The sequence below is a fragment of the Oratosquilla oratoria genome, chromosome 18 (genome assembly GCF_046742065.1).
Source record: "Oratosquilla oratoria isolate Oo_2021 chromosome 18, ASM4674206v1, whole genome shotgun sequence".
Taxonomy (NCBI): Eukaryota; Metazoa; Arthropoda; class Malacostraca; order Stomatopoda; family Squillidae; genus Oratosquilla; species Oratosquilla oratoria.
The window spans coordinates 954,930-969,686 of NC_134794.1; the positions used below are offsets into that span (position 1 = coordinate 954,930).

The following is a 14,757-nucleotide window of genomic DNA, read 5'->3' on the forward strand; positions in this document are numbered from 1 at the left end:
GTATGTGTGCGAAAAATCTGATGCAGTCCGAAGGGATTTCTTCCCATTTTCCCTTTTTCTGCACGAGTGGACGGAGAGGGGGGTCACCAATTTGATGAAGCGGCCTTGCTGTGGATGTGCTGTGTCTTGCAACACTGCTTCTGACCCAGGGCAGTGGACAAGATGCAGGGATGACCCATCATCCAGGAGGTGCCAAGATAAGAGGGAGGGAAGAGGGTAGAGGGGAGTGGAGTGTGATAGGGATGGAATGGGTGGGAATGGTTTTTATGCCTTTGTTTTTTGGCTACCTCCCTTGTAAGGGGGAAAAAGCCTTTGATATATGTAACTTCCATGAAGTGTTGTATTCATTTTGGCATCAAAAGAGTAAGATGCATCTAGACTTGTCTACATCTCTGATAAGAGCTTCTCTCTCTCTCCCTCTCTCTCTTTTTTTTAATATATACATATATATATATACATATATATATATATATATATATATATATATATATATATATATATATATATATATATATATATATATATATATAAACCTGACTATTCCTTCTTCCATGCTCCATGATTTTTTGTAAAGGTTACTCTATTTCCCCTATCCTTATTTGTTGTTGGCCTATCCTTTTTTTCCTCCATAATGTTTAGATTTTTTCTTTTATTTATCAATCTGCATTTTTTTGAGCCACGTTTGTATCCATTTCCTGCTCAAGTTCATTCTCTAGATTGTGTAATCTACCTTTGCATGAGGAAATTATGTCTCTAAATCTTTCCAACTCTGTAAGAATTTCACTTCGTTCCATGGTAGAGTATCCAACTTGAGACTTATCTTTTTTCTTTTTTTTCATACTATATTGATTAGTTTTTCTAGTGAATTTACTCACCTTTTTGGGTATGAAGCCTTCAAAATCATTCATTATTAGTGTTGATATAGCAATATAAGACAATGGTATGTGATGTAAACAAAACTAGAAATTAAATTTTATGTTTTTGTGTTTTCTACTGTAAGTGACTTCGGAGATGAAGGCCACTATTTTCCTTCCCTTTCCCTCTTCATAAGTTGAAATCTCCAACATTTTGGCTTTACTGTGACCCTGAATAGCTTTGTTTTCCTCCTGTCTATTCAATTTGCAAATTATTTTAATCTAGCTTTGCTTGATAGGCAAAGCTAGTGCATTGAATTGCATCAACATCGCCCTGACTATCCTTAAGTTGGAACCGGCAATATTTTACCCCTACTGTGACCCTGAAATAGCATTGCTTCCCCCCCCTGTTTGTCTGGGGGGGGGGGTTGAGCACTGGATGCAAGAGGAATGTCTGTTGAGCAAGAAACAGGGGTCTAGCCATGGGAGTGATGTCTCACTGTACTGCCTTCAGCCCAAGTGATGTGATGGGGACAGGGATGGTCCATCATCCTTTCATCCTTGAGATGCTACGATGGGAGGAGTGACAAATGGGTGTGGATGAAAGTTGGATGGATGTAGGTGTGTGTGGTTTGACCTAGCCAGTACATAAAGGCTTTTTGGTATTATGGACATAGGTATGACCCATTTTCACAAGCTTTAAAACAGTACAACAAATCTATTAAAAATGAAGTTCTTGCTGAACATGGTTTGGAGTACACCACAGCATTTTTGACATAAAATTACAAAAGTGTAAACTTAGGCTCTAATAATACAAAGAAAAAAATGGTAAATGTGTACTATTGCAAGTATTATTCAAAAATAAATGCTAACAACTAGTACATCCAATCTACTTACATAATACAGTGCACTGGAGATCCAGGTTGAAACTTAAATCTATTTTTCTTGATCCTAATAGTATCTGAGCAATTGTAGACATGTATGAAGCCATCCTCTGTGCCTAACCACATTGTTGGCTGTTGATTGTCTGTGTCTTCATGACCTGTCATTTCTGGGGGCAGGGATTCACTTCTTCGCTTGCGTGGATCATCATGGTGATCAACAGGGAGTTCCTCATCATCTTCATCATCACTAGAATCACTATAAAGTGAATGATTGTTAGCTTTTGAAGAAAATTATAAAGCAAGCTTTCACCATAAATTTAAAAATCTGTTTTTTTATATCTATCTGATTAACAGCAATTGCATCTTTCATATACCTGAGTCATCATTTTGGGTCTTATTTTTAAAATATCAGTGACAATTATTCTGCATATTAGTACTAAAGCTTTCAATAGTAGTATATTCAATAATAAATCAGTTTCTAATAAATATTGAAGTTTATTCAAAGAATATTCACTATTTACTCATATTTCAAATGACTCATAATTTCAATTAGAAGCACTTTTTCCAGTAGCATTAAAAAGGATATACATTATGGTAATATACTTTTTAATACTCGGGAAATTCTGTATGCAGCTTAAGCACTAATTCAATTATTACCTTTTAGCTATCTGAAGATCCTGTTGTATATAAATTACTAATAGACTAGCACAATCATTGACCATTCATTGAAATTGTGTTAAAACAAATAATTTCACCAATTATAAAATTCACACAATTATTGAAATGCAAAACTTGAACAAACATTATTTAAGATAAAAAAAAAAAATCAAGCAATTACCAAGCACTCGAGCACTATTAGGCACTTGCATCTATTGGATGTCCAAAGATGTCAACTTCTCAACTCAAAAGCACACTTCAATAACAACAAAGCAACATTCTTGGCACTGAAGAAAACAACATGTAAATTCAAGTTCTCATACTAAAGCTGAAAACAATTTGCTATATGGTGTTAATTCAGTGCATGAATAAGATGATAGTGAAACATACAATTATAAAATGATGAAAAGCATTTGAAAGTGCAAGAAAGGCAAATGATGCACAAAGCAAAGGACAGAAAGGGCGAGCAGAGGTACCTGTCTGCTTGTGACACATCTTGGGGGGACCCCTCTCCCCCCTCCCCCCATCCCATGGGGCCTGCACGATTCATCGGGTCACTACAACTGTGAGGGCAAAAATTTCTTAATATACTCTGCAGCATTCCCAAGGACATTTTGAAATGTGTATCATGTACTGTATACTGTACTGCATAGTTTACACTGTAAAACACATACTGTATATTGTGTACTCTCCCATCCCAAATTATGAGATTTTTTTGTCAATTCTGTCCATCCCTTTCACTAATCTACAGTAAGTAAAGCAGTCATATCACTCCACACTCTTCTAATGAAGACAGATTTAAGTTTTTTCTATTCTTCCTTGTATGGTCTCTCAGCTAGTCTGGGGACCACTTTGGTTGGTCCTCTTTGTATTCTCTTTTTTTTTTTTTTTTTTTATCTATTATTATTTTTGTGTGTCTGTGTGTGAGGACCCCACTACTGTTGCACTATTCATCCATATAGTGTCAAAATCATACAGGTTTGTCAACATCGACGACTTCTCTCCACAGGAGACAAACTTTCTATGACCAATATTCCTATGCCCTCCTTTTTCACCATTTCATTTCCCACTGAATAATTCATTACTAGCCTCTATATCCTATTTCCAGTTGGTATTTTTTTCTATTAATTTTTCACACTTTACTCCCATCATAAATCATCTCCAGATTTTCCCATAGCAATGTACACACTTCTTCACCTTCCAGGTTCCTCATGATCTTTTATTAATCTGAAAACAGATTTATGCAACTTTTTGTTCCATCCCTCTAAACCTAGACAACACAATATTTTACCATGGAGAATAGAATAAGTGTGGGAGTGATGTGATGTGTCCCCCAACATATGCTCCCAATTGATTACCATTTTCCTTATTACAGGGTTGCCACTGTGTATTTATATAGATGTATCTTACAGGAAGGGGAGCTACACTCATGTATCTTGCAGTGTCTAGTTTGCTCTTAAATTCATGTATGGTTTTTGCACACACTATCGTTTTATCCAGTTTGTTCCAAGTATCCACCACTCTATGTGAAAAACTGTTTTTCTTCAGATCTCTTCTATATCTATCCTTTTTGAGTTTCTTTCCATGTCCTCTTGTGTTTCTCTTGTCCCAATTTAGTAAGTCCTCTCTATCAAGTATTTCTGTGCCTTTCATGATTCTACAGATGATCAGTAGGTTGCCTCTCTCTCTTCTTTGCTCCAAAGTCAGGAACTTCAATTTAGCCATATGACCAGTTTGAAAGTGCTGGGGTCATTTTCATTGTTGCTCTATGGATTCTTTCAATTTTCTTTATATTCTTTTTGGTACTGGGTGACCATAATGTGACAGCATACTTCAGTCTAGGCCTTATTAATGAGACTAATATTTTTTTAATTATTTCTTCATCCAAATAGGTAAATGCCACTTTTATAGATCTCAGCAAGTTATAGCATTCTCCAACAATTTTGTTTATTTATCACTTGACCTCTGTTGGGTGTCAAAGAAGATGAAAATTGTTAATAGCACAAGGAAAACAGGAGGCCTAGTTTGTATTGTATGGGAGGGGGAGCAGTTGTGGTTACCCAAAATTATTTCTCTGCAGTGATAGTTTGATTTAATAAGAGAAAATGCAGGAAAATAAAAACAATGACTAATGTCAACTTGAAAGCAGAGCCATCTAGGGGTGCCATGCTGAAGTACAATGTAAACAAAGGACTAGAAACACCAGCAAGATTTAAACCGTATAATGAAGACTTCTTTTCCGGTTTCAGAAAGTACGAAAGAAAAAATTTGCGTTGAATCTTAAACATGGAAAGGGAAACAAGTAGGTGAATAAAGTCATTGAACTAGGAAAGGTGATTGTAGAATTAATGGAATGTTTAACCCAAGCTAACAACAAGATATCTGATCTGAAGAAATCAAACTCTGAACTTAGGAACAAACTCAAGATAATAAGGAATTATATAATAGATGTGTGAAAATGAAAAAATGAAGATTAATGATACTACCAATAGTGAGAACTTAAAAAAAGAAGTATATATATATATATATATATATATATCAAGGGCTTTTTTCCCCTTACAAGGGAAGTAGCCAAAAAACAAAGACATAAAAACCACTCCTACCCATTCCATCCCTATCACACTCCACTCCCCTCCACCCTCTTTCCTCCCTTCCATCTTGGCACCTCCTGGATGACGGATCATCCCTGCATCTTGTCCACTGCCCTGGGTCAGAAGCAGTGTCGCAAGACACAGCACATCCACAGCAAGGCCACTTAAAAATATATATATATATATATATATATATATACATATATATATGGAGCTGATGACTCGAACTGCAAATGCAGTTCCCCTCCTAGACCACTACTCCACGGAGACAGCCAGTATGTGTGAGTAAATTTTGACGCAGCCCAAAGGGATTTCTCCCCGTCCTCTCCTTATATGCAAGGGGGGGTGGAGAGGGGGGGTCGCCGATTAAATGAAGCGGCCTTGCTGTGGATGTGCTGTGTCTTGCGACACTGCTTCTGACCCAGGGCGGTGGGCAGGGTGCAGGGATGACCCATCATCCAGGAGGTGCTCAGATGAGAGGGAGGGTGGGAGGGGTGTGGAGTGTATGTAGGGATGAAATGGGTGGGAGTGTTTTTATGCCTTTCCCTTTTTGGCTACCTCCCTTGTAAGGGGGAAAAAGCCTTGGTATATGTATGTATGTATGTATATGTATATATATATATATATATATATATATATATATATATATATATATATATATATATATATATATATATATATATATATATATATATACACAAGATATGAAAGAATTGAAGAAAACTTAGGTGAGGAAAGTATTCCAAAGAATTAAGAAATGGAATGAAAACAGAGAAAATGAAGAAATTGCCTTTAAAGAAATAGTACAACAGATGCAGGAAAATGCAAAAGATACAATCATTCAAGTAATTAAAGAAAAAGCATGTTGGGTTAGAGATACTGTGGATAGAAAAAAAATGTATTGTGGTATATGGATCAAGGGAAAAACATGGTCTGGTGAGCTACATGAGAGAAAAAACAGAAAAGGAAACAGCAATATCAATTCTAAAAGAAATAAAAGATGGTGACCTGGAAGTAGATAAAGATATAGAGGTATATAGAATGAGACAATATTCTAAGGAAAGAAATCGACCACTAAAGATAAAACTAAGATCGCAAATGGTAGTAGAAGACATTAGAAATACCAAAGTAAGTTGGCATGGAGTGAACACTACAAGATATGGATAAAAAGAGAAATGAGCATTGAGGAAATAGAAAAAGAGAAAATACTAAAAGGTGAAGCTAAGAAAAAAACAGAAAGATAATGGAGACCTCAAGTAAGGAGTTCTATTGGAGGGTCATAGACATGAGGGTGAGAAAATGATACATCAGTGTGCAAAACAAAAAGAGAAAACAAGATGGAAAAAGAAAAAATCAACAGTGGCCTATACTAACATTGACGGATTAATCTCAGGATTGAATGAACTAAATGATTACCTGTCAGATGAAAAACCAGACATATTGGGAATTGTGGAGATGAAATTAACGGGTTCAATACCACCTAATAGCATTAGACACAGGTTATACAATTATTGGATTAAGAACAGAAACAAGAAACATGGAGGAGTCATGTTCTTGGCCAAGAAAAACTTGAATGTGATGAAGGCTATTGAGGGTAAAAACAATGTAGAAATGATCATGATAAAAATTGAAGACAAAGACATGAAAAGTAGAAAGTTTGTGATGATTCCTGTGCCCCCCAAAAATGGGCTCTTAGAAAGAGAACAAGCATTCAAAAATGTTAGAAGATACAAGGCACTCATTAAATGAGATACTAAAAGATGGAGGTAACCTGGTGCTTAATGAGGATTTTAACTGCAAAGAAATCTGTTAGGAGGAGATGACAGTGAAGGGCGGAGAGGACCTATGGGGAAATTTATTACTGGACATGACCATGGAAGATACAGTGGCACAATGGGTCAATGAAAATACCAGATACAGAAGTAATGAAGAACCATCAAGACTGGATTTAATATTTACAACAGAACTTGAAATTGTAAATAAAACTGAATACAAAATACCATTTGGAAAGTCACCACATACTAATAGAAGCTGAACTATAGGAAGAAATATATATGGAGAGAAATGAAAAGTACAGAAAAGGAAAACTGATGTACAACAAAACGGACTTTGGAAAACTTAAGAAATTCTTTCAAAATGCAAATTGGGGAAAATTCTACATTGAAGAAACAAGAGTGGAAGAGAAACGGGCAATCTTGATAGAAATCTATAATGAAGGAGTGAATGGGTATGTACCAAGACAACAAGAGAGGGTGTACATTAAATGCTGGTTCAACAGAAGATGCAGTGAGGCATAAGATAGAAGAGACAAAGTTTGGAAAAGATGGAGAAAAGATAAAAAAACAAAAAAGTGCCCAGAAGAAAAAAGAAACTATGAAAAAGACATCATAGAAAAATGTAAAGATCAACCAAAACTATTCTATTGATATGTGAATGCTTAACTTAAAAATAAACAGGAAATGGTGAAACTATGCCAAGGAAATACAGAATACACAGAAGATCTAGAAATGGCTTAAGTCATGAACAATCACTTCAAGTCTGTTTTCACTAGAGAAAAAGTACAGCATTGGGACGAAGGAAGCAAAGTGTGATCTCCCCCATGAGAGAAATAATAATAACACAAAAAGAAATAATGGAGCAATTAACGAACCTTGATGTTAGGAAATCGCACAGCCCAGATGGAATTGCAAACTGGATACTAAAAGAATGCAAAGAAGAACTAATGGACAAAATATACAACAGTTGCTCAGTCAAAGAAGGAAAAATACCAAAGGACTGGAAAAATGCCAACATTGTACTAATATATAAAGGAGGAAATAAGGAAGAACCAACTAATTACAGATCAGTCTCCCTAACAAGCATTGTAGCTAAAATTTGGGAAAAATTATCAAGAATAATATAATAAACCTAAGACAATTTGGATTCAGACAGTGAAGATCATGTACCACAAATTTAATCTGTTTTTACTCAAGACTAATAGAATACAAGAAACAGATGGATGGGCTGATTGTGCTTTCCTTGACTTACAAAAAGCCTTTGACAAATTACATACATATATACATATACCAAAGGCTCTTTTCCCCCTTACAAGGGAGGTAGCCAAAAGACTAAGGAATAGAAACCCCTCCCACCCATTCCATCCCCTACATACTCCACTCCCCTCTGCCCTCTTCCCTCCCTCTTATCTTAGCACCTCCTGGATGACAGGTCATCCCTGCATCTTGTCCACTGCCCTGGGTCAGGAGCAGTGTCACAAGACACAGCACATCCACAGCTAGGCCACCTCATTAATTTGGCGATCCCCCCTCTCCATCCCCTCATGCAGAAAAGGAGAAGACGGGGAGAAATCCCTTCAGGCTGCATCAATTTATTTCTCATACACACTCCCTCACCCCTCATCCCCCACCCACTCCCTTTCATGCATCACAGCATCAGCCATAAACAACCATACTCCATTCACCCTTATCTTCTGTCCTCTCCCCTCCTTCCTCAACAGACTTTCCCCTCTTTCCCAATGTCCCTTTTACCCCATCCATCCATCTCATCCTAGGTCACCCCTCATGTTCACTCCTTCTACCACTGCCTTCCACACCTCTTTTACTAATCTTTCTTCTCTCATTCTTTCCATGTGTCCAAACCATCCTAATACTATTTCATCAACCCTATCTCCCTGCTCCCTTTCCACCCCTGTTCTCACTCTGTCTAGCCTAGTAATCTCCTTCATACTTCTCAGGCATTTCATCTCAACACATTCAAACTCATTTTCTCTTCTTCTCTTATGCTCCACGTTTCTGCCCCATACAGTGCTGTCCTTATAATCACTCCTTCTTACAATCTCCTCTTAGCATCCATTCCCAAATGTCTATTTCTCATTACTCTTTTTAATCCACCAAGGCATTTACTTGCTTCTCTCAATCTACATTCTACCTCCACCCCCACTTCTCCCTTTCCTGCCACATTCGCACCCAAGTATCTTAAACTATCCACTTCCTCCAGTCTCTCTCCCTTAATACTCACTTCCAGCCTTCTGTCACTCTCTCCCCTTGTACATCTCATCACCTTACTTTTACCCACATTTATCTTCAGCTTCTTTCTTTCACACACTTTCCCAAATTCTGTCACTAACTTCCTCAATCCCTCCTCTGATCCTGCTACAAGCACAGTGTCATCAGCAAACAACAACTGGCTTATCTCCCACTTTTCTCCATTTTCTTTAACCATCTCCAATCCCTGACCCACCACCCTTGCATTCACCTCTCACACCACCACATCTATGTATAAATTGAACAGCCAGGATGACATAACACATCCCTGACAAAGTCCCACCTTTACCTCATACTACTCACTCTCTCCATTTCTAATCCTAACACAAGCTCTACTCCTCTTATAAAAACTCCTGACTGCTCTTAACAGCTTTTCTCCTATCACAGATCTGCAAAATCTCCCACAGTGCCTTCTTGTCTACCCTGTCATAAGCCTTTTCCAGATTCATAAGGGCCCAAAACACATCCTTACCTTTTCCTATAGCTTTCTCACATATCTGTCTTACCACAAAAATCTGATCAACACAACCCTTACCTGTCCTAAACCCACATTGTTCCTCACCAATTGCTCCCTCTGTTCCTCTCCTAATCCTCTCAATCAAGACCCTCCCATAAGCCTTCCCAACTACACTTAACAAATTGATCCCTCTGAAACTACTACACTCACACTTGTCCCCCTTTCCCTTGTAAAGTGGAACTATACAGGCAGTCCTCCAGCACTCTACCCTCTCTTAAACAAACATTAACCTCACCAGCCAGTCCACTATAACTGTACTTCCTTTTTTCAGACATTCTGCACAGTATCCATCCAACCCAGGTGCCTTACCTGCTCTCATCATAACAGCTGCCTTCACTTCATCTTTCCTTATTTCTCCTCCATTTTCCTCACTCCTCACTCTCATTTTCTTAGCACTTCCCACTACAACTACTTTTCCCACCCTATCCTCCTTCACATTTAGCAACTCCCTAAAATACTCTGCCCACCTTCCTCTCACTGCCTTCTCTTCCATTACCATCTCTCCATCTGCAACTTTTATTTTTTCTTCTATACTTGATTCGCCTCCTCTTCCTCTTTTAATTTCTTTCCAAAACATTTTTATTACCTTCAAAATTGTCTGCCATACTCTTACCCCATTTCACATCTGCTCTCCTCTTTGCCTCCTTTATCTTATGCTTTACTTCTCCTCTCATTTCTTTGTACCTCTCATATGATTCCCTCATCCTAATTTGTAACCAATCTATGAAAGCCTGCCTCTTCTCTTCTACACCCTTCTTTGCTTCCTCATTCCACCACTCACTACCCTTCCTTCTATTTCCTCCCATCCTCCTTGTTCTGCACACCATATTTGCACACCTTATGACTCCCTCCTTGAACCATCCTCATTCCTCCACTCCTAGTTCTACTCTATCCTTCACTCCCTCCCACTCCTCTCTCAGCTTCTTCTTATACTCCTTCTCCTTTTCTTTCTCATTTAAGCAGTTCACCCTAACAAAGTACTACACAAAAATTTATTCTAAAAATTGGAAAACTTAGGAGGGATACAAGGCAACCTACTAAACTGGATGGAGGACTTCCTGCATGGTAGAAAAATGAGAGTAGTACTCTGAGAAAAGTATTCAGGTTGGAAGGAGGTGATTATTGGAGTCCTGCAAAGATCTGTATTGGCACCAATAATGTTTGCTATTTATGTGAATGACATGGATGACAATGTGGAATGTTATATGAGCTTCTTTGCAGATAATGCTAAATTGTGGAGGAAAGTGAAAACTGAAACAGACTGCAAATCACTACAGAAAGACCTGTACAAGGTTTAGAAATGGTGTCAGAAGTGGGAAGTGGACTTCAACATTAAGAAATGTAGCATGATGGAGTTTGGTAAAAGTAAAAAAAGAATGATAGTTGACTACATCTATCAGGGCTTTTATAGTGACAGCTGGTATCAGGTATCAGGAATCAGTCTGATACCTGTCCAGGACTTTTGCTTGAGAGGTTTTAAGTTTCTTGTTGGCATTTTCTTATTGGCATTTTCTGTATCACTCTTGAAGCTGGATAAATGTTGAGGTCACTGGGCGAGGTCACAAGTCCCTGCTTGTATGCTAGCTTGTGATTGGCTAGGGAATTCTCAATAGTCACCAATAATTGGTCAATATCCCACTTCACAGGTATAAAAGGGGACCCCACTGGCCATAAAATGACACTTGCTGTGATCATACTTGCCACCACTAGCATGATAAAGCAGTCTACAACTTCAGCATGCCTCAGATCTAATGTATAACTGTTTTACACTCAACTTCCACCACAATTCAACAAGTGGCATACACCATGCAGGAATTTTCTCCACCTACACTGCCTCAACCTCAGGCAATTTCAAAGAAGAAAATGACTTCTCTTCTTTTGAAGAGGGAAAAAAAAGCTTTGTTCCTCTTTTCAATCTGTTCTGGAACAACCTGCTGCAGTATCATCCCCATCATTTCCAACTCAAAGGGAATCCCAAAAATAGACAGCCCACCTTTTCTCTCTGACAATCTCCAAATCTAGGGGCATCCCATTAGACCCCATGTAATTCATTTTCCCCTCCCTGATCCAGACTATAAAATTAATATGGTGGAGAGACACCGATTAGAGTACAATTGAGTGGGGTGGGTAACATTTTGGGAATTTACACTTTGGATTAGAATCATTCATGTAGCACACAATTCAAACATCACATGTGGAAATCTTAATTCAGTATTCAGTAGAAAGAGGTAATGCAAACCAAGTGGAGCGACTAAGACCATTTATAGTAATTTCCTATCATCCCTTATATTTTTATTTTGTGGTGACCAACAATGGATACCTGAAAGTGATTCTTTTGTGGGATATATGTTGGAGATAATCATCTCATTGTTTATCCATAAAACCATCAACACCCCTACCACCACCTGAAGATGCAGACATTCCATCTCTGGACTAAGCCTGAGCTCTTTTATCACCTTTGAGAATTTTCCCTCCACCTATTTATGTTCACATATTGACAGCTGACAACTGCTTTCTTCCTCCTACTAGCTGGTAAGTAATACAACACGGACATCAGTCGAACATTTCCAAAAAGAGAACTATAGTAGGGTGTGAGGACCATTGTTTGGTATTTTGACATGGGTAGTGAATATGTCAAAACTCTTAATGAATAACAAAATTTTATATGTGGTCTTAAATGCTCTCCTAAGTCTACATTGCCCCATTTTATGATTTTTTAATCTAGTTAATAACATCTTTTAAGACATTTTGGTTATTTGGTAATTCTGGTGACCTGATAATCAGATGAAAGGTTTTACTGTATCTTCAAATTTATATTAAAAAGTAATGTATTCTCTTAATCAAGGAATCATTTTCAATGCTAACACTTGATACTTGTTAAGTCAAGAACATCATATAACATTAGTGGTAAAATAAAATGCTGGGGACAGAGCTGTCTTCATGACTCAGTGAAAAAGTATTCTTAATTTAAGGTCTTCTTTCTGCCAAATTCTTTAGACACACTTCACCATTCCCTTCCTACTAAATAAAAAGGCTCCAGGTCATTTTTCTATACTTACGGGTGTGGAGCTGCAGGTACAGATGCAATTGAGAGAATACGTGCATTGCAGACTCCATTGCAGCAAGCTACTGTTGGATCTGGCTGTAAACTCAGGACACAAACTTGCCCCACATAACCATCACTGTAAAATGAAAATAATAGCTGTGATGAATATGAAAAGTCTTTGCAGTCCTGAAATATCATTGAGGGTCTATGAGTATGAGATAAGAACAGAATTTTTTTTACACAGGATCATATGGAATAAAAGTATATAATGTCATTAAAAAAATCATTGAAAGACATTTGAAAGCATAGCTTTCCCCACAGATGTGTCAATTTGTGGAACAAATCAGATGAAATAATCCTGGCCAACAACATATTGCACTGCATACTACAATTATATTAATGGAATTAGGAATTAGTGGTGGGGAAAAGAATACTGCCACAAAGTCTTTCCACTCGAGTCATATAAGGCAATAAAAACAGGACAGGGATAGGCCCAGGCATCCTTCTCCCTCTAGCCCCAAAGGGGACAATCCTAATAAAAGAAAAAGCATTAGAGGGTCTGGGAGTTTTCCAACCAATACCTAAGGTTTGGGTCTTTTAATGTGCATGGATGGGGTACAGATGAAAGTAAAAGGGAAGAGATACGCAATATGTTTGTAGAAGATGGGTGTGTTGGCATTGAGGGGTGAATTTGAGTTTGGGAGTGTATTTGGGAGGATCTCAGGAATGAAGAGAGGATGTGGGAGAGAAGGGGTGGCTATACTAGTAAGTGAAGAGATAGGTAAGCATGTGGTGGAGTGGAAGGAGGTTTCTTCAAGGTTAATATAGATGATGGTGAATCTGGGAAGGGAGATGTGAGTTTTTGTAAGTGTATATAAAAAGCCTCTGGTAAATGTACATTGGTATATGTATGCATATGGGCCTGGTAGAGGAAAGGGAGGTTTTTTGATAGATTTAAATGAGTGCATAGAGGGTTTATGGAGAAATGTCAATGTAGTGGTATTGGGAGACTTTAATGCTAGGGAAGGAAATGAAGCAATAGACAAAGTGGTTGGTAAGTGTGGAGTTCCAGGAAAAAATTGTGGCGGAGAGTTGGTGATGTGTCTAGAGAGTTGATGATAGCAAATACAGTGTTTAGGAAGAAAGTCAAGCATAAGTACACATAGGAGAGGATGGTGGATGGAAGGGTGGTAGATAGAGAGCATTAATGGACTAAATTGTGGTAACCAGGAAAATAGAATGAAGATTTAAGGATGTACATGTTTTAAGGGGAGAGAGTAGGGGAATACCAGATTATTTTTTGGTGGAAGGTAAGTTGGGAGTGGAGGAATGGAGAAAGAGGAAAAGGGCAGAAGGTAGGGAGGTGCTTCAAATGAACTGCTTAATGAGAAAGAAAAAAAAAGAGTAAAAGAAGAAGCTGAGAAAGGATTGGGAAGGGGTGAAGGATAGAGTAGAACTAGGAGTGGAAGAGGAATGGGGATGGCTCAAGGAGGGAGTCACAAGGTGTGAAAAGATGGTGTGTGGAACAAGGAGGATGGGAGGAAATGGAAGGGAGGGTAGTGAGTGGTGGGATGAGGAAACAATGAAGGTTGTAGAAGAGAAGAAACGAGCTTTCACAGATTGGTTACAAAAGAATTGATTGGTTACAAGCTTGTTACAAGATTGGTTACACAGATTGGTTACAAGAGAATCGCAGGAGAGGTACAAAGAAAAAGAGAAGTAAAGCATGAGATAAAGGAGGCAAAGAGGAGAGCAGATGTGAAATGGGGTAAGTGTATGACAGCAAATTTTGAGAGAAATAAAAAAATGTTTTGGAAAGACATTAAGAGAGGAAGAGGTAAAAGTTGTAGATGGAGAGATGATAATAGAAGAGATGGTAGTAAGAGGAAGACTGGCAGAGTATTTTAGGTAGTTGCCAAATTTGAAGGAGGATAGGGTGGGAAACGTAGTTGCAGTGGGAATTGCTAAGAAAATGAGTGATGAGGAAAATGAAAGAGAAATAAGGAAAGACGAGGAGAAGGCAGTTGTTAAGATGATGAGAGCAGGTAAGGCACCTATGTTGGATGGGTGTCATCCATGTCCGAAAAAAAAAACTGGACTAGCTGGTGAAGTTAACGTGTGTTTAAGAGAGAGTGTGCTGGAGGACTGGAGGAGTGTCTGTATAG

General features: G+C 38.1%; 1 protein-coding gene across 4 annotated transcripts in view; it reads right to left on the bottom strand.

Moving 5' to 3' along the window:
- LOC143034969 (uncharacterized) overlaps positions 1 to 14,757 on the bottom strand; it is a 303,162-nt gene that overhangs the window by 36,192 nt on the left and 252,213 nt on the right. For 3 of the 4 annotated variants that reach the window (XM_076201314.1, XM_076201313.1, XM_076201315.1), the window contains exons 14-16: positions 12,606 to 12,728; positions 2,872 to 2,958; positions 1,752 to 1,994 (exon numbers count right to left, since the gene is read on the bottom strand). In XM_076201314.1, coding sequence (XP_076057429.1) covers positions 1,752 to 1,994; positions 2,872 to 2,958; positions 12,606 to 12,728 — 453 coding nt within the window. The remainder of the gene's footprint in view (positions 1 to 1,751; positions 1,995 to 2,871; positions 2,959 to 12,605; positions 12,729 to 14,757) is intronic. The other variant, XM_076201316.1, reaches the window with a different exon arrangement.